This window comes from Triticum urartu, chromosome 4 (genome assembly GCF_003073215.2).
Source record: "Triticum urartu cultivar G1812 chromosome 4, Tu2.1, whole genome shotgun sequence".
In the NCBI taxonomy this organism is placed as follows: domain Eukaryota; kingdom Viridiplantae; phylum Streptophyta; class Magnoliopsida; order Poales; family Poaceae; genus Triticum; species Triticum urartu.
The window spans coordinates 465,123,284-465,142,441 of NC_053025.1; the positions used below are offsets into that span (position 1 = coordinate 465,123,284).

At 42.6% G+C, this 19,158-nt stretch overlaps 2 protein-coding genes across 4 annotated transcripts; both read right to left on the reverse strand.

Annotated features, from left to right (window-relative positions):
- Window positions 1-240: 240 nt before the first annotated feature.
- LOC125552083 lies at window positions 241-1,985 on the reverse strand. The gene is made up of 4 exons (XM_048715550.1): window positions 1,228-1,985; window positions 1,056-1,123; window positions 902-964; window positions 241-809 (listed from the first exon to the last, which is right to left on the reverse strand). Exons 1-4 carry the CDS (start codon window positions 1,298-1,300, stop codon window positions 699-701), a joined length of 315 nt encoding a protein of 104 aa, XP_048571507.1. The 5' UTR covers window positions 1,301-1,985; the 3' UTR covers window positions 241-698.
- Window positions 1,986-2,131: 146 nt separating this feature from the next.
- On the reverse strand, window positions 2,132-12,406 carry LOC125552082 (phosphoinositide phosphatase SAC8). 3 transcript variants are annotated; one of them, XM_048715548.1, is made up of 20 exons: window positions 12,112-12,406; window positions 11,902-11,976; window positions 8,855-8,982; window positions 8,633-8,724; window positions 8,439-8,496; window positions 7,553-7,609; window positions 7,438-7,471; window positions 7,155-7,235; window positions 6,965-7,071; window positions 6,743-6,829; window positions 6,574-6,651; window positions 6,158-6,222; window positions 5,795-5,893; window positions 5,564-5,663; window positions 3,622-3,730; window positions 3,470-3,542; window positions 3,285-3,378; window positions 2,907-2,993; window positions 2,688-2,754; window positions 2,132-2,609 (listed from the first exon to the last, which is right to left on the reverse strand). In XM_048715548.1, exons 1-20 carry the CDS (start codon window positions 12,287-12,289, stop codon window positions 2,482-2,484), a joined length of 1,797 nt encoding a protein of 598 aa, XP_048571505.1. In that variant the 5' UTR covers window positions 12,290-12,406; the 3' UTR covers window positions 2,132-2,481. The 3 variants fall into 3 exon arrangements, with proteins under 3 accessions (XP_048571505.1, XP_048571504.1, XP_048571506.1); XM_048715547.1 differs by having other exon boundaries at window positions 6,158-6,273; XM_048715549.1 differs by lacking the exon at window positions 8,855-8,982 and having other exon boundaries at window positions 6,158-6,273; window positions 12,112-12,224.
- Window positions 12,407-19,158: the final 6,752 nt, after the last annotated feature.

Genomic DNA, 19,158 nt, shown 5'->3' on the forward strand with positions numbered 1-19,158 from the left:
TTTTGGAGTGCAGAGAACTTGCTCTTGATTTGGCCAATACAGTATACTCTCATTGTCTTCGTGAAGCTAATGAGGCTGCTCATATCTTAGCTAGCAACTCTTTTAGCAATAGATCTTCCTCTTTTGGGCAATCTAATATTCCGGACTTTATTTCTCATGCTATTGTAAACAATCTGCCTTTGACTTAAGGAATAAAGTCTTGATGTTTCAAAAAAAAAACTGGAGAGGTGACGTGGCAAGTGGAAAAGAGAACCAGCAAGCAGCCTAACCTCATCAATGGACGGTCCAATCGGAGAAGCCTCCAACCCATGGCTGGTACACGCCACCCGTGTCCTCTCTTAGCACCATTCGATCCGCAAGCAAAATATGCCACCTCGTACCATTTATCCGTCCACGATAAGAGCTAGTTACATGTATGGCGCTGGCGGGTGAGAAGTCCATCGCACGGTCGTCAGCCATCACCATCACATGATTAATTAAAACTAAGTAGAGTAGATACATGTATCCGTCCACAATCATTCCCACTTGTTGCTAAAAGGCAACGTCTTGCTCTCGTTTCATTTAGCATGCGCAGACCAGTGCAGCAGCCAGGCACGCTAAACGCATTGGTATTACTCCCTCCGTCCCATAATATAAGAGGTGTTTTTTTACACTACATCACATCACATCGCTTGATGACCGGACGATTGGTTTATGAATCACGATGGCCACCACCATCTCTTGGTCTCCAGGGATTTCCTGATCTGCTGGCCGAGGGTGGCAAAGTTTTTCGCCTCGCTCTCAAACTCTGCGGATTCTTCGACCATTTTCTGGCATCCAAGAAACAGGATATCAGTGTCGTCAAGATTTACCGTACTCTCTTGGCGTCGATTGAACAACAGAAGGAACCAAATCGTTTTACCGCGAGTTTCTCCTGCCGCTCCATGAGCTTATCCTTCGCGTGCGCCGCTGCCGCGGCAGCATCCTGGAGCGCAATTTACAGCTACTAGCTAAATCAGCAAGAGACAAGCAATATAGGAGTAAATGCAAAATTCAAAGGTGGAGAAATATAATACCCCGTTGAATTTATATTTTGTGAGGATCTCTTGGGTGCTTCTCATTCTGGGTTGCTCGACCTCCGGCTCTGGTAGCAGATAGTAGTTCACATTGTTGTCAGAAAAAAAAAAGGGGGGGTATTTGTGTGTTCGTATCCTTGGAATTGGATGCAGGAGACCCCCTTAACCTTACCTGCTTTGTTATTCCAATTAAAAATGGACCAAGGGGACGACGGCTCGTTCTTCGGATCATCAGTGCTTGCCATCGGCTTCTCGCTTAGGTTTCGTGTGGTGAAACTTTATTTCAATTGCACTTTTTTCCTTTGAATCCTTCTTGATGTGATCGATGCTACCAAGAACTAACAGCTATTAGATCATCCTGCGTTGGAAACTTCATGTTAAGCCAGTACAACAGACAACAGAGAGGAGATCAAATAAATTTCAACATGCCACGCCGCCTTATCTGGTAGCCGGAATCCAGCGGAACAGGCGGAGACATTTAGAGCCAATTCACCTGCGACAGAGGATGCTTGACGGACGGACGGAGCCTTTGTTCTACGCTACGAAATCCAAGGTGAATTCGAGATCCCAATGTGGATAGCAGCCAGCAAAGAGAGCAAAACAGAGACGGTCTTTTTCTTTCTGGCCACCAACGTTTGGTTGGCCACCTTGAACTGTGGCGTGCCACCAATATCTTGGGAGCGCTTATTTTTGGGCAGCATACGCCTGTCATTTTTTTTCTTCCTTTTTCGAACCATATATGTTCTGGCTATAGGCATCTGGGAGTTCGGGACGATCTAGCTGAAACTACCCACGGAAGCCACAGAAGAAATTGCCTTGACAACATAGGAATAGATAGAACACATGTGCTAATTGGAAAAGAAAAAAGAAAAACATGTGCAGGCAAAACGGCCTCAAGAGAATCGATCTTGATCCAAGGAAACAACATGTGCACGGGGCCTTCTGAAAGACCACGACCCAGGCGGAGGTGTTCAGGACCCACGCATGCAGTTGCCACCAACGAGCCGGACAACTTACCGCTGTCTGTCCTGGGTTAAGCTGGCATTATACAAGAGCCAACTTCTCACTCTGGAGTATGCCTGTCGAATTCAGTAATTTTAAATTCTGTGCAAACAATTTCACAAGTTTAAGATACAGAAACTGTGCGGCAGAATCCAATCCAGTGTTACAATTTAACCTTAGTTTACAGTACTACAAGACGGTGTGCCTCCGACTGCACAATCCACTATATTTACCAGGAAACCAGACAATCTAACCAGGTGTTTACAAAATTTACTTCAGATTTACCGGACCAGCAAGCTGACCTCTCCCTTGGTTAATCTATCTACGCTGACAGTGGACAGGTAGCTTGCTGTCAACACTTCATATCCATTCAGATTCCAACAACAAAGCTCTGAGAACCGGACAAGAGAAAAGGGGCCGCCAACTAGATCAGACCGCATAATCGGGGTCTAGAGCAGAGCTGCTTCCCATTCGCTTTCACCAAGGCTACCACTCCGGCTGTCAAGCCAGCGAAGATGATGGATGAGATGAGGTGTTGTGCGCTCCGTCCAACTGCAGATGGGAAGACGAGATCAGTAATACACGGTGCTAAACGGGAACCTACTGAGCGAAGATGAGTACAAGGCAGACCTTGACTAAGAGTGAAAGTTGTGACAGTGATCCCACCAACTATGATTGCCGACGCCACAGGAAGATACTTTTTCCCAGCAAATGCAAAACTTATGTCAGATTCGATTGCATGGTTAATGCTGACTATAGTGGTTGGTTGAAGAATAGGAAGAGTTGCGAAAGCCATCTATAAATGAGAGGAACCACACTAAGGCAGAGAAGATGGACAAGGCTGCTTACTGGTGCAGATTCAAATCCAATGATTTGAAAAGGAGAAGAACTGCTTTTGCTGACCGTGTAGTAACCACTGATAAGATCTAGAGCATCCTAGAGTTGAAATTTTTGGTTTCAGAAGAACCATACAATTAGCACAACTTTGTAAAATATAAACTCCAGTACTAAGAACAGGTGTTACAAGTGATAATCTAGCATGAAGTGCGGGGGCAAGTTATAATCTAGCAACGAACAAACTGTATCAAAAGCTAACTGAAAGAAACATACCTAAAAACAATTATTTTCTGATAAAAGTAGGACATCTATTAATGATAGCAAATATTAGGTGGGAATGCAAGATAGTTCGTGTGGAACATCACAAACGACCATACGTTGACAACTTACTTGTCGCACTCCATCATGAAAATTGTTCAAATAATACCGGGAAAGAGCGCTCATGCCATCTTTAATCAATCCAGGCAATGTCTGCCTTCCATACCTGTGTTATTTGAGTTGTCAAGAACTGGACGATATGCACATAACAAGGTTGATTCAGGAAGATTGATGTAGCAAGATATGCTAGAAATTACCTTACAAGGTCTCCCTTTAAGGCATAAGAACCAGCATATTCAAGGCTTAGCTCATCACCATGCTCAACCCACACTGCCAAGCATGTATTAAGCATGAATACGATACATGTAAAACTGTCTAAAGCACCATACTAAACATCACCATACCTTACATTTTTTAAATTTATCGTTAATGCTATCAGATTGAGAGATACTTTCAGCTGATGATAATGCCCCCATTCGCCGCAGCTGTGAGTCCAAAGATTTTCTTGCAAGGAAACTCTGGAAAGCAGCACTCAAAAAGAATTCACCATGACGATATGAAATGATTCAGCAAGGTGTTCATCAGACAATTAAAAGTAGCAAGGTCTGAATCACGAAAAACTAAGTCTGTCAATCAAAATAATGTGATATCAATCACATGAATATTTAGACCTTCCTATTGTATTTTAGTCAAGGTTACTGTTCATTCAGCTGCAACCTCAATATAGTCGCAAGGGAGTATAGTTGCTTCAAGGAACTAAGGCCGAACCAAGTCAGAACTATATTATGGTTTTTTAATGGAAACCTGTAGGGGAGGCTCCGGCAGTAACTTTTATTTACTATTAAAAAATATTCACATTAAAGAGATATTAACAATACTGAGGGGGCTGTACAAACACAGATGAGCGGAAGGGGCTACAGAGCTTAAACAAGGGAGCTACTCCAGGCTCAGAGAGAAGCTGCAAGCTCCTCACTCATTAAGAAAGGTAAGAGAAGGAGATCCTTCTTGACGAGGAGAGATCAAGCAAAAAAGCGAAATAGAGCCATGGCTACATGGATCCCCTTTCTTTAAAACAAATACAGTATTTTAAAACCTCAAAATACCGAAATTTGTTTTACATCTATATATAGATGTGTAGTGTGTAAGTATAAATTTTCATTAGTATATCTTTTCAGTTGTGATGTACGCAAAAAAGACAAATATGTGGATTAAAAAATAGAGTTACTATTTGCTTTTATGGATCCACAAATTTGTCTTTTCTATGCAGCTTAAAAACTAATGCATTTCTCAATAAGATTTTGCAGATATATCTGTGGGAAAAAAAAAGCTTTTAAACTTCAAAATGTGTTTTTTGCCCTTTTGGAAATACAGGGCTGCATGAAGCCTGAGAGCAAAATTGCCAAACCCAGACCAAGAGGTTAGGTTACAAGGGCTAACATTGTCAAAGATCGTAGCATTTCGTTGCTTCTAGATGTTCCAGGCAACAAGGACAAAGCCACCATGAAGAAACGATTGTGGAAGTGAATCTTTGCATCTCAAGATGATCAGAGTCAGAGCTGGTGTTCAGGGGAATGCCAATGGGACATACCCATTCATATATCCTGTGAATATCCACTAAGTGCATTCACATGAGTCCATGTCATCCGCATGCTCCAACCCAGCTGCCCCCTTGAAGAAATTGTTGCTTACTAGCTTCTCGACTCCCACAAAGATTGTATTCATAAGAATTTTGTGCTACACATCCCACAGCAATGTACATTTTCTAGTTAATACCTTATATTACTCCCTCCGTTCCATAATGTAGTGCGTATAGATTTTTTGAAAAGTCAAACTGTGCAAACTTTGACCAAGTTTATAGATAAACCTATTTATATCTATAATACCAAATATATAAAATATGAAACTACATCTTATGATGAATCTAATGATATATGATTGGCATTCTAGATGTAAATGTTTTCGTCCACATGGTCAAAATTTGCGAGGTTTAACTTTTTTTTAAATCTATATGCACTACATTGTGGAACGGAGGGGGTAATGTCTAACTAATATGTAAATAATTACAAGAAATTAGGCTGCTCTTTGATCTTTGCAATCGAGAACTGTCTGTTATACAACTGTAATGGTGGCATAATGATCTAGACACTCAACTTAACTAGAGCGAAAAGTTTTGCAGGGTACAGTGCTAGGAGCACAAGGTTGCAAATCCACCTACTCAGTTAGGAAAGTGCGCGTACGGTTACAAACTGTTAACTTTGTGTTTCAATGAAAACATAATGCAAATAAGTTAACAATTTTGAAAAAAAAAACAATGTTTATCAAACTGGATCTGATAAATAAGGTGAACAGACCTGTGTCACATTTGTGCGGTCCAGGCAATCTATGCAGTTGGACCTAACGACGCCACTTTGGTCCAACAATATCTCTCCTTTAGAGTTCATAAGGAAATATCTACTCCGCTGGCCCAGAAATGAATCAAGAGCAAATTACTTGCCACAGTTAAACTTGAGTGGTTGAAATGGATACTAAAGTGGTATTATTAGGAAAAATAAAGAGTGGAATATTCGTTATTCAGAAATTACCCTTGTTTCTGAATAGCTTCCTCAATTTCATCATAGAGAACTTGCAAGTTATCAAAGTTCCCTCCGCCACAAATATGATGGAAATCAAAGTGCACATACCTGTTAGAAAAGGACAACATTATTAGCATAGAACAAATGAATGCTATGTGACACATAATCCCTAGGAGATAGTAAGTACTACTCCCTCCGTTCCGAATTACTTGTCGCAGGTATGGATGTATCTAGATGTATTTTAGTTCTAGATACATCCATTTCTGCGACGAGTAATTTGGAACAGAGGGAGTACTTCACTACTTGCAGCTTTGCAAATAAAAATCGATAGAATAGATAAGCACTTTCAGGAAACGTAAGCTCATAAAGCACCTGATATCAGGAAAGTTCTGCATTTCAGCAGCAAATGCATTGCTTAAATTTCCTTCATCACCTTGCTGCAATAAAAAAAAGATCGGACAAACTGTCATCTGTCTCTGCTGTACGGCCTGAAAGAATAATCTGATTATCTGACTGAAAGTTTGATATTTTCAAGAGGTCAAGACGTAGCTACAGACAATTTTATTTTTTCTGTTTCAGTCATCAATTTGCTAAAACAGGCTAGAACTGGGTGTAATAACATGAGCAGTTCACATTTTTTTACACATGGACTGCTCGCTCTGTGCTTGATTCTACACAAGTCCTTTCACATTGTAGCTTAAAATGTAAAGACTGAAATAAATCAGCATATCATGAATTGATTTAATCACAAAACAACTCACACTTCCAATATGAATTCAAAAACTTACTTTATCGGTCAGATCAATAACCATTGTGTCTCCATATCTTTGTGAAAGATCGTGAAAGTGGCGTTCAACAACCTTCGTCTGTGAGTGATAATAGTTTGAGAGAAGTCAGCAGGTTGTATTCAGTGAGAGTGGCCATTAGATATACACGTTGATGTCAATATGTTCCTACCATTTCTTCATGTTCAATAATGCTGGGTCGTGGTTTGTAGCTTAAATCCACTATCTGTTCCCAGAGAAGTGGAATAGAGCCCCGAACCTAACAAGGGAGTTGTAAAATATTAATCTAAATGTCGTCACATAACATCGCATTTATAGGATTAACATCACGTTTCTTTTGGATATGTCATGATCATCCAGCAAAGAAGCTTATCTCATTATATCATGAAATCACCTGTATAAATGAGGACGTTAAACCTTCATACTCAACCAGCTGTTCTGTCTCGACAAAATTGGCGGTGGCACCTTCCAGATTTGCACCCCTTCTCCACATTCTTGTCCCTGCAATGAATGGGTGGATGACAATGAGAAGTTAGTCCCAGTTGCTAATATCCAATTGAAATGTTAGGGAAAAAATGTACAACCTAAACGCCTGTTGCATCTCCGAGAGAATAAAGTTATTCTGACTAGTCTATCCTTCAAGGTAAATTGCTCTGTCTGAAAACGTAAAATAGTCAAGGATGGACCAACTCCTGAAGCATATTTCCTCCAATGCTGAAATACAAATGATGGGGACAGCATTGCATATTTGCACAATGGAAGGAGAAGCCAATGGCCAGAAGGCAAGTACACAGTAAACAGTAACAAGTGCAGATATAGTTACTACTGTATTATATTTTCATGGAATTTGTTGAAATTTTAGGATATTTCCTTGGATCAGTGGGGTAATGAACTCATCAAGCTGCAACAACGTATAAAAATAGGTAAGTAATCTGAAAAGGAAAATCAGAAAAACATTTGTATTCTCTTCAAATAGGATTACCTTAGTTTCAATAAGCTCCTCTAACAAATTCCTGTTCCAAACAAACCGTGGATCAGCCTGAAAAATAAAGTTAACTACTTGAAGAGCAGTGACCATGAAAGAATCCTTTTGGTAAGTTGCCTGATTCTTTATAAGGAAAGACTAAATCAGGCAGGATTGAAACGTAATAAAGGCTTGTACAGCTTTATGGTTTTATAGCAAGTCTGATTCTCTTGTTGATCACTTCAGAATGCCAAGTATTAGGAACTCGTCGTGTGGATGTGAATCATCAGAAATACACCGATCTCAACCAAGAATGTCTGGTGAGGATGTGCCAGCTCATAATGACAGAAGAATAGAGTATATATAGAGATACTATGACTTTAGTCTTTACAGTCTCAATTGTGAAGCACAGGCGTTTAAACTGTTACAGGGGTAATTTTAAGGTTTTGCTCTTTTTATATTAATTTACAGTTGCATGTGCATGTATACTGGTTAGGATGTGCTTGCACTGAAATTAAGCATAAATGTAAGATTAATAACAAAACTAAAAAGAACAAAGACAGTAGCCAAAAGATCCAAATACTACAGGCAATATGCAATATGCTCACCAGCTATATTTGGGTTCTAAACTATGTTATATTGTTATTTTTATAGTTTTGCTATCTGTAAAAAAAACTAAGTCTACTTCTACATTAAATATTTGCCTCATCTTCAGTGGGTAGTTGCACCCTTCTACACCTAAAGTTACATGCAGATTTCTATGCAACTTTAGTCTTCATGGTGTGCAACCTGGTCGACTTAGAAAACCTGTTTCTCATGTGGCTGGGACATATCAAATTCATTGTGTTGATGAGTATAATAAGACAGTTGAATATTAAAATGCAAATAATAAACCAATATTAACCTGCTTCCATAGTGGCTTATGTACCCTCCCCGCAGCCAGCTTTGATGCCCTCTGCAAGCTACAAATAACGAGAGCTCATATTATAGAGAAAAGAACAGATCAAAAAAATTATCATAATTCTGCGATGCATGAAACTACATAATAAACATTTTTCAGCTGCCTTTTTTCAGAGACACACATGACAGAATACTTACTTTAATGTCAAATCCCTGTCATATGAATAATAAAGTCCACAAGTAGTTTCTGCAATTCTCAAGAGAGACATGAAGTATGCCTCATCTCGTTTCTGCAGGCAGATGTATAAACAAGTTAAAATGCACTCTCACAAAACAAAAATATCATGTAAAGGTAATCATGTTCCGGTTATGATCAAACAATGTGAGTCAAATTGCATCAAATATTCATCTATTCCATACTTCCTCTGAAGTTAAATGCTTTATAGCCTCGTTGCAGCACAAGAATTTCATCGAATTTGCATGGTAAACTGTGGAAGCCCCATAAGAGCCAGCATCCTTGCGAGAAGTGATGACAAGTACGTAGCTTCCTGATAAGAACAAAGTTTTGAAATGTGGAACAGCCGCTCCGGCATAAAAACCTGATTTCCAGAAATGTTCTTGAAAAACAAACTAGCAGTGCTAAGGTGAAAACATACAGAAAGGCGCAAGAAAATCTAGAAAAACAGGGCAAGAAAATATAAAAACATTATGTTTAACTGATGACGGCCAATCAAAACATATTTCCAGGATTTACCTAGTAGTGACATAAGTTCAATTAACCCAAGCAGCAACATTTATGAATTGCTGAACACCTGAGAGTCATGCGCAACTCAGCTAACTTTACAGCACAAAGTAGAGAGCTTGCATTGTAAAGACCTGTATTTGGGGGTTTTCGTTTTTTGTTCGCCCTGACTATTTCAGTCATCACTGTACCCCAAGAGTTTATCCTTTCTGGCAAATACGGCACTCAGACTATGCAGCGCATGGGGACATACAAACCCAATTCAAGTCAATAAATTATAGAAGAAATCTAGCTGCAAATGCAGATTCACAAAGCACAGCACATAATCGGTGTGTGATCAATTTCTAGTTTTGAAAACAGTATCTGCTGAATAATATGTTGCCAAAAATGGAAGTTTGTGTACCAAAACACTGTGCATCTTGATGCAGCTTTCTTTAATGTAACAATTGTAAGTTACATGCTGCAACAACTTTAGCATTTGTAGACTGCCTGAACATGCTTCTGTTCATCAATACTAGTACAGAGGCAGACAAAGAACAACAAAGTATAAGCAGGTAAATATTACCTCCGTCCCAAATTAGTTGTCTTAGATTTGTCCAGAAACGGATGTATCTAGACAAATCTGAGACAAGTAATTCGGGCGGAGGGAGTAGCTATCAGTCAGTCATACAATGTTTGCTTGATGCCACCTCTGGATACAAATGGGCGTGATGCGACCGTTCAAGTTACAGAGAGAACATTGGCTTCACAAGCAATTTTAGATCAAATTCATGTCTAAGAAGCAAACTAAAAAGATTAAAGACTAGAATATCATAAAGCTACATGTACTTCGTTCATAAGAAAATTTGAGCGAGAATGGGAAACCTTCCCAGTTCCATTACTATGACCTATCAATTACAGGAGTTCAAGTTCAGCAAAAACAGAAGAAACAGAGCATGCAAGTGGCCATCAGAAGACCAACATGTGAGATAATAGCTGAAACAGAACAAGTGGGACACAACAACTGGATACAAAGGAAATGGTCTCTCCATGATAGAATCACCGACTATACTTCGAAGGAAGTTTTTGCATCCTTTGACATCTCATTTAACTGATCCAAGTGATCCAATAAAATTGGTTTTACAGAAACTTCTCACGGAATGCTGGATACGAAAACTTCATATAAATGAAACTAATGAAAACTCTAAATCAACCACAGATTTATGCTTTTACTCGAAATAGCAGTGCCCACCAATTGCTTGAGCGTGAAAAAACTTTCATCATCTTTCTTTTAACTCACATGGGGATGTATCATTATACTGTTAAAACACTGTATTACATCATTATGTGGAGTTAAAGTTAAAATTGGGAATTGGCACCATTTATGCGCGATATTATATTGGGAATGCGCGATATTATATTAGAACAGAGAATTTACTTTCAACAATGAAATAGATCAACCATGGGATGTTTTGGCTTTTGTGGGATTTTTCTAGCTAATATCTTTTTTTAGATGACCTTTATGTACTTTTAGTTTTTATCAGAATAGGTGATCAAAGATACTTCTTATCGGTTGAGTTTAAATAGCTACATACTTTAAGAAGGTTTTATTCAATCAGAGCAAATGTCAGTAAATTATGGGAGTGCCATTTTTTCTGAGAATTCTAGCATAATTTTCATTAGTTGTGATATAGCAAGATACAAGCAATATAGACTGTCAATCGGCTCCTTCTGTGAGGCACGGATTTCGATCTAGAAGTACATGTAAGTATGTAACACATAACAGATGTTCGATGGCTATGTATAATTCATATGATAGACGACGATGTAAACAGCGATCACAACACAACTCTAGGGCATGAGTTTCATGACCATGTTTTTCTAAAATATTACTCCCAATATATCTCGGTTTAGGTTGATCTACATGTTCAGGAACATTAGTCCTAGTGTGCATACATTGTCATCTTCTTTGATCTTGTTTGTGTAGGTTTGAGTCTCTCCTTAACGAAAGCTAAACGCGAACCTTTCTTTAGGTTTGAGTCTTTCTTATACTGAAAACTTGAAAGCAGAGTTTAAATTTGATCTCTAACTGGTGCAGCAAGCTTTTTAGTATGTTTGCTTTTGAGAGGGCGGTACATTTTCAACATGTCTTTCCAGGGAAGCTTTTCAATATGCAGAGGTACAGATACTATGCCAGATGGTCCAAGCATCCAATATGTGAAATCACACTGTGGTGAAATTTAATGATAACAGAGATTTATGGTTGGCTGCTTTTCCTTTTTTTTCTGTGATTTTTCTAGCATGTTTCTCTTCTTTCTGGTTAGCCCGTCATTTACTTTAATTTATAATGGAGAGTGTTAGTCCTAGAGCTGCATAAGTTGTCATTATTTTGATCTTGTTTGCATAGGTTTGAGTCTCTCCTCAACAGAAGCTAAACACGAATCTTTCTTTAGGTTTGAGTGTTTCTCCTTTATTGAAAGCACAGTATAGACATGCCGGGCCCGTTTCAAGCAAACTTTAGAATTGATTCCTTCCACCTGTTTCTGCCCGTTTGAGCTTTTGATGAGATAGCTGGCCGGGTTGCTCAAAGTTTGGAACAAAAAATCGGAAAAAAAAAACCGTAGTTTAGCTACTAGTAATATATGAATGAAAGGAGCTTTCTGAACACATTTCAGAGAAGGGTTCAGTTCTGGGGATAGTTCTTTTAATTGTTTCGGCGAGGGCAAATGTTGACAGTTTGACTCACCGGCGAGCAACCTGATCATACCGGCCACTCCGTATATCTTGGAGACCTTACAGTCGCTCCCGGCAGCGGCTTCCTCTGCACGCGAGCAAACGAACAGGTAAGCAAAACACCCACTCACGAGCCGAACACGCGACACCAACGAAATCCAGGAGCGAGCCCGCTAGAAATGCGCCGCTGGGAAATCTGCCGACGGTCTAGGGCGGGCGTGACCTGCGGAGAGGGGGCGGAGGGAGCCGTCGGAGCGGGCGACGGCGAAGGCGCCGCCGCCGTCGAGCGAGCGAAAGACGTAGCGGTCGCGGAACTCCCGCAGCTCGAGCTCCCGGCTGCAGGATCCCGGCCGCAGGGGCTCGTCGGCGAGCAGCGGGGCCTCGTCGGCGTCGGTCGCCATCGGCGTGCGGGCTTGGGCTTGGCTCTGGACTGGTCTCTCGCCGGATCCCGAAACGGGGAGAGAGGAAAGAGAGAGCGGGGGACAGGACAGGACAGGAGGGGTGATGACTGACGTGGCACTGCGTGTGGGCCAGCCTCGGGTTTACTCGGTGGGGCCAGGGGTAGCTGACGGAAAGGGACCCGCGGGGCGCGAGCCGCCACTACCAGCTGCTTCGCGGGGCGCCGGGTGGCTTCGGCGTGACTCGCTCGGTTTTTTTTTCGCTTCGGAGATGGCGACTGCGGACGGGTGTGCGCGACTCGTTCTTTTGTTTTCCTTTCCCGCCGCGCGACCCGTTCCTGTCCCTGTTTCTGTTGCGGCGGGCCCCGGCTCGGATTCCCCAAAGCTCGTGGGTGCTTTCGTACCGAGTCGGATCTGGTTCAAAGAGCCCACTACGGGCGGTACGACAAACTTCAACAATAAATGAAGAGAGATCATTACGGAGTGCTTCTAGAAGAGCGATTATTTACCGGGCGATTTGTCAAACCGTATATCTTCGTGTCTCTTTTTTTTGCATCGACATCTTCGTGTCTCTCACGGCATAGTACGCTGAAATAACAAGATTCGCTATGTCAAAACGGATCTTGTTACACATCTCGCAAAAAAAAAAAACTTTGTGGTTTATACTTGTAATTAAACCCTAACCGTCACATAGTTTGTCTATAAATATTCAAGGTGCCCATAGATCCAATCTAAAGGAAAAATAAAACGATTTCATCGCCTTCTTCTTCCTCGCGCTGGTATTCCAACTAAGCTTAGCCCGCCTAGCACCGCGGTGCCAGGCCATCGCTCTACTCTTTTCATGGCTAGCACCGGATGTGGTCGTTCCTCCCTCCCATCCGACATCGCTCTTGCGAGGTCGGAGTTCTTGTCTATGTAAGTTGAGGGTGTGGTTGCTTCTCGATTAGTCCCATGCCTAACCCTAGTCAATCCTTATTAATTACGCATTCATTTTTCATCAGCGTTATTGTCGTTGTAATCACCATTGGCCTTCCTTCGACCATCAATCTTTATTTGCCGCCCTTCCTCGTCCCTGCATCATGTGCTAGTTTCTTGTTTTTGTTCACATGCTATTCTTGCTCCTCTTTGTCATCGCTCATATATCCTTGGGCTAATTTAGTTTTCGTTTATACATTAGTTGCCGACCATCTAATCACAACCCCCCCCCCCCTCATGTCTTGATGTTGGCTCATATATTGTTCTTGGAGTTGTTTTCCACTATCTTATTCCATGAAGGAGGTATGTTGAAAATCCTTGGTTTAGTTAAACTAATAAAACATTAGTCAATACTATTTGAGTAGCCTAAAACTAGAAGCAGCCCCTTCAACAGAATATTTTATGTTTATTTCAAAAGGAAAATGTAAGTTTGAAGTTGAATTAAATTGAACACGATAAATGGTTCTATTTGCTCACAATCACAAGAAATTTGTATATTGTTCTTGAATCTTGAAGTTATTTTTAGTAACGTATAACATAAAGATGTTCTCGCAATAATTTTCTTTTAAATACATTTTTTAGATTATTAATCTGACTTGGGACGTTGTGTTCATGGTACACATATTTTCTAGTGAAAAGAAAAATCAATGCTCCAGGATCTTGTTCCACACATATGTGGCCTTGTTTCAGAACTGTCTTGCGACATGTGTATCCATATGATTTCTAGTGCAAGAAAGTCATTACATGAACTAATTTCGTATTTTCATTGCTGACAAAATCTCTTTCGGTTCAAGAGCGATGGACGAATGCTCCTTTACCTGCCCTTGATGCACCCTCGCGCACATCATAGGGCATTTGTGCGCTGAGACATGCTGGATAGGGTGGTGTGCATGATGTCTTCCAAGCCCCGAAGTAGAGAACATCATAGCCTCTCCAGACCTCCTACACACACCAACATGAAGATGGTGCACAAGATGTCATGCAAACTCCGGAGTCGACAACATGTTAGCCTCCTTTCGATCTCCTCTATCAACGTCGCCTCGTCTTTTGCTCCTTCAAGTGGTAAATCAATATTGTTCACTACTCTTTTCTCTACAACGAACATAGGCAATTCCATTCTTCGCTATTTATTGCTCATATACCATGGCACGCGAGATGTCGACACAATTGTTTTTCGACAACCACACACTCACTAAAACATATTCATTGTATTGATGCCAGAGCGAGTGACACGTGATTTTTAAATGAAACCTAGTACACCCTCTAGGGAAGGTTGTTTGTTATTGACGAAAAAGGGTCTCCCCCGCTATAGATTATAAAATAACGATCAACCGATACAACCAGCTTGCTGGGGCCGCAGCACAAACGAGCCCAAAAGAAAAAAGAGAGAAAGAAAAAAGAAACAAATGTCGACGCCGACAACTCAACTAAGCGAAGATGGCCGACACCCGCCGCACCCTCCGGAGAAGTACCACCACCCGCTAAGCACTCTGAAGCCTCGCATACCAAGCAACACCTTCATGAAGAAATGCGACAACGACGCCGCTGCTTCCCAGACAAGTCATAGGGTTCCCCCCGGTACAAGGATGGCAGTGGGGAAGGGGTATCACCGACGCCCCTCGAGAGGGTCCGGCAACGCCCACTGGCGCAGCCGCGCCGATGGCAAATGAGCCGCCAGAGATTTCTCCCGCCCCAAAACCACCACCGCCACCCCAGACAATCGAAAGCGCACCGCCACACATGCCACACACCAGCCTATGCCACCACGAACACCGCACCGTCTTCACCATCTCACTGAGGCTACCAACACGAGACCTGGAGGTAGGACGAGGAGACACCAGACTCGATGACAACCGCAAAGCAGCCGGCGGGAGGGAACCACCTCCACCACCGCGCGGAGCCGACCAGACGTAGCAATAGGGACCTTCCAGGCCGCCACCAGCCCGGCCGGACCCCAATGGGTCCGCATAGTCCCTGCAGCTACGCTGTAGCATGCCGGCCGCCGGAGCCATCACCACCGCAGCCACAGCCGCCTAGCCTCACCACCAGGGAGCAACGCCGTCACGCCCCAACCCACAGGCCCGCCCCAGCCCAGATGGGACCCGAAAGGGCCCAGATTTGGGTCGAGCGGGCGCCGTCGGCCAGCCGCCCACCGCGCTGCCCCGCAACCAACGGCCACGCCGCCACGTCGAGAGCACCCGAGGCCCGCGGAGCTCTGCTGTCGGGCCCCACTGCCGCTGGGCAGGAGGGAACCCCGACTCCCCCTCCAGGCGCGCGGGGAAGGGACATCCGCCGCCGCCGCCGCCCGGGCACGCCGGAGGCGGCAAAGGGAGAAGGAGAGAATGAGGGTCGAGACGGGGAGGAGGGCAGGGGCGCTTCGCCGCCTCGGGGGGCGACGGGAGCGCAGGGGGAGGGGGAGGGGGAGGGGGAGGAGGAGGGGGAGAGGGAGGCGGGTCGGGCCTGTGACGCACTAGGTCTCTGCCTTTTATTGCAAGGTACTAGTCCCATAAGTTGACTAGCAAACCAACCACACTGAGTTGATCTTATATGGTTCTAACAACACGCTTTAGTTTTCAGTCAAAGTTAGCCTCAACAAAAATCTCACAAATCTCAAGTCTTTTTTAGGTAATTCTAGGCGTGGAAACTATTACCCAGAAATTTTGTTGGGTGAGCAGTGTCGGCTCTGGGCCTAGATGGGAGGGCGAGCCCAGGCCTTAGGGGGCCATGATCCTACATGTTATTTATATATATTCCTGCACATAGGCCCATACTCTTTTCCAAAACAAAAAAAGCCCACAGTCCAACTTGTATAGCCCAAAATAATCTTGGAATAAGGCCGTTGGTCATGCTGCGAGTCGTGATTCGTCTACATGGCACCACGGTGGCTTTCTCACATCATGTTGCCACTCGCTAGGTGTAGTCTCATATGTTGCTTGTCTGCCTCGTCGTTTAGGTCGTTGCCTGCTTACATGACCCATCCCCATATTTTTATCAAGCTACCACTACATGCCATCTTAGATTGTTAGGGATCTAACTTCTAATTTTCAATTTTTTAAAAACGTCTAATTTATAAATTCCATTTTTTTACTCTTTAGGTGTTAGAATGTTGCCCGAGAAGTAGTTGTTGGGTGTTGATGAAAGGAAAAAAAGGAAAATGAGGGGATCAGTATATTGAATCACAAAATGGTGCTTTAATAAGTTTCTTTCATCTTAATTAATGTTGATGTTAATGCCTGAAGAAGTATTCTTTGAAAGCTCCGAGACATTATTGTGGATGGAGTATTTGTTTGTTGGTTCCTATCCGAGGTAATCACCCTAACTTTATTTTGCAAATCTTTTATTTTTGTTCTATGTATAATATGACATTGCTCAACAATTATTGATAGACATCGCATTATATCAAACTAAGATTGTGTGGTTGAAAGTTAAATCTTAATACTTTACAAATGAAAGGACAAACATATACACATGTACACCTACCCATATATACATCCTTAAGGACCTGTTTCGGCGAATTTGCCTAGGACCCTAAAAACATAGAGCCGGTCTGTGGTTGAGTAACCTTTTTCGTATACGTATGTACCTGCAAACATTCGTGTAACCGCGAGGGTCGGCTCTGATACCAACTTGTAACGCCTCAGACACACCCGTTGGTGGTCGTTACTCCTGACGGGATCTAGACTGGCCTCACAGATCAATATTAGTCTTTTCTGCGCACTGTGTCCTCACTCGTGCGTATCCGGAAGCAACTTCCCGGTCGGTCACCCATCCCAAAATTACTCCAAGCTAAGCACGCTTAACTTTGAAGTTCTTTCCGAATGGGCTCCCGAAAAAAAAATTTCTTATTGATATGAGTAGTCTATCATCACTAATAAACCAGGCTATCACATGATATTGTTCTGGCTATTTATAGTTTATCTAAGCTTGTGAATTTGCAAGTTTTAATCAGCAAATCTTTGAGCACTTGTCTTGCATTATATGTGCAGCAAAATAATTATGGATCCATAAGCATTCAATCAGCATTGCAAATGAAAAAGCTTGACCCAGAATGAAAGTTCTTGTCAACGCATGCTACTGCTTGTGAAGATGGTGCTTTGTATAGGTTGTGTTATAAGTATTGACGCCACAGCTAAAAGTAACCATATTTTATAGAAGTATATATTTTTAAAACTAGATAGCTCTCCACGCCCTGGGATACTAATTACAACAATACTTCTCGATGGACGTGCTAATAAGATTATTTTTTAAACTAGATAGCTCCCACTTCAGGCAAGCACCGAATATCTGTCCGCATAGAATGCCTGATCAGGCACAATTTTATCCACATTTCAAGGCCACACCAGGCAGGACTTTTGGCCAGGCATCCTACCGTGGATGCAAACCAAACTAACCCATATACTTTGGATCACATATGGTGTTAGCCAATTCTCTTTTACCATGTGATAACAAAGCATCATGCGAGTGTGCAGGTAGCCTGCCCGCCCGTGTTCGAGCCTTGGCTCCTGTCATGCTCAAGGTTGCCTCTTTATATATATATATATATTAATAAAATGCCTTTTTTTCATTCTCTTTCACCATGTGATAACAGAGCATTGCGCGAGTCTGTAGACTGCCCGCTCTCCCGCGTTTGAGTCTTGGCTCACGCGTGGTGCTCAAGGTCACCTCTTCTATTAAAAAAACTTTTTTATTCTCTTTCAATCAAGGTTGCCTCTTATATATATCAATAAAATGCCTTTTTTTCATTCTCTTTCACCATATGATAACAAAGCATCGCACGAGTGTGCAGCCAGCCCGCCTGTGTTCGAGTCTCGGCTCACGCGCGATGCTCAATGTTGCATTTTCTATTGATTTTTTTAATCTTTTGCCATGTGAGAGAAAAGCAGGGCGTGAGTCTATAGCCAACCTTCCTGCCCGCGTTCGAGTCCTGGCTCGCTCATGATGCTCAAGGTTTGTCTCTTCTATTAAAAGTAAAAAAACAAACCTTTTTTATTCCCTTTCACATGTTCCCCGATGAAGTTCATTGCCAAATTGACACTTCATCTGAGACAGAGAGGAGTGAGCTGATACGATGCCCGTTGGAGCCCAGACAGAGATGGGATGGTCAAGGTGGTGGTCCTTCTCCTTCCCCTCTCTCTCTCTGTCCAAAAAAAAAAGGACGGTCCTTCGCCATTTAGGGGTTCACAGCAGCGGTGTGGGCGCACTCACGTGTTGCACACCTGCATATCTTGGGCGATTCCACAAGTAAAGACGAGGCTGCAGCTAAGATCAGGTACTACTGTTCGCAACTTTAAAAAAAAAGGTACTACTGTTCGCTCCGAGCTGTGCGCAGCTCATTTCTTTTCTTTTCCCCCAAGGCGGATGCCATATTGGCTGTGCCTCACGCCAACCCACGGCCTATATTATTATTGCTTAACACTAATCTGATTATGAAATATTTTACGGAGTTAACAACAAGTTGAGATCATGTGAGGTCCATCACGGCCATCCATTCACACGCCGTTGCTCCAGTGGCGGGACAAAGGCCAGTGGAAACACAAGGACGGACGGGGCGACCTTTACCTTAAACCCTTGCGAGGCCGCAGTAAACATCACATGCAATGCATTCCCAAATATCTCAACTTTTACTCCCGAGATCAAAACACAGTGAAGGCCCTCATCTACCTGCCAAAACGGAAGGAAACGGGATCACTACTGCCGCTCACCTAAAATCCTGTACTACTAACCAAAATCGCCACTTGTTTTTTCTGGCAAGTATTACATGCTCACGAACCTCATTTATTGCGAGACTCAAATAGCAGATCAAGGGCGGATCTTCTTACCCCAAGTGAATTACCGGGCGATTAACGCCGGTGTTAATTACTCAATACTAGCAGCCAGCACCGGCCGAGTGCTGTAAA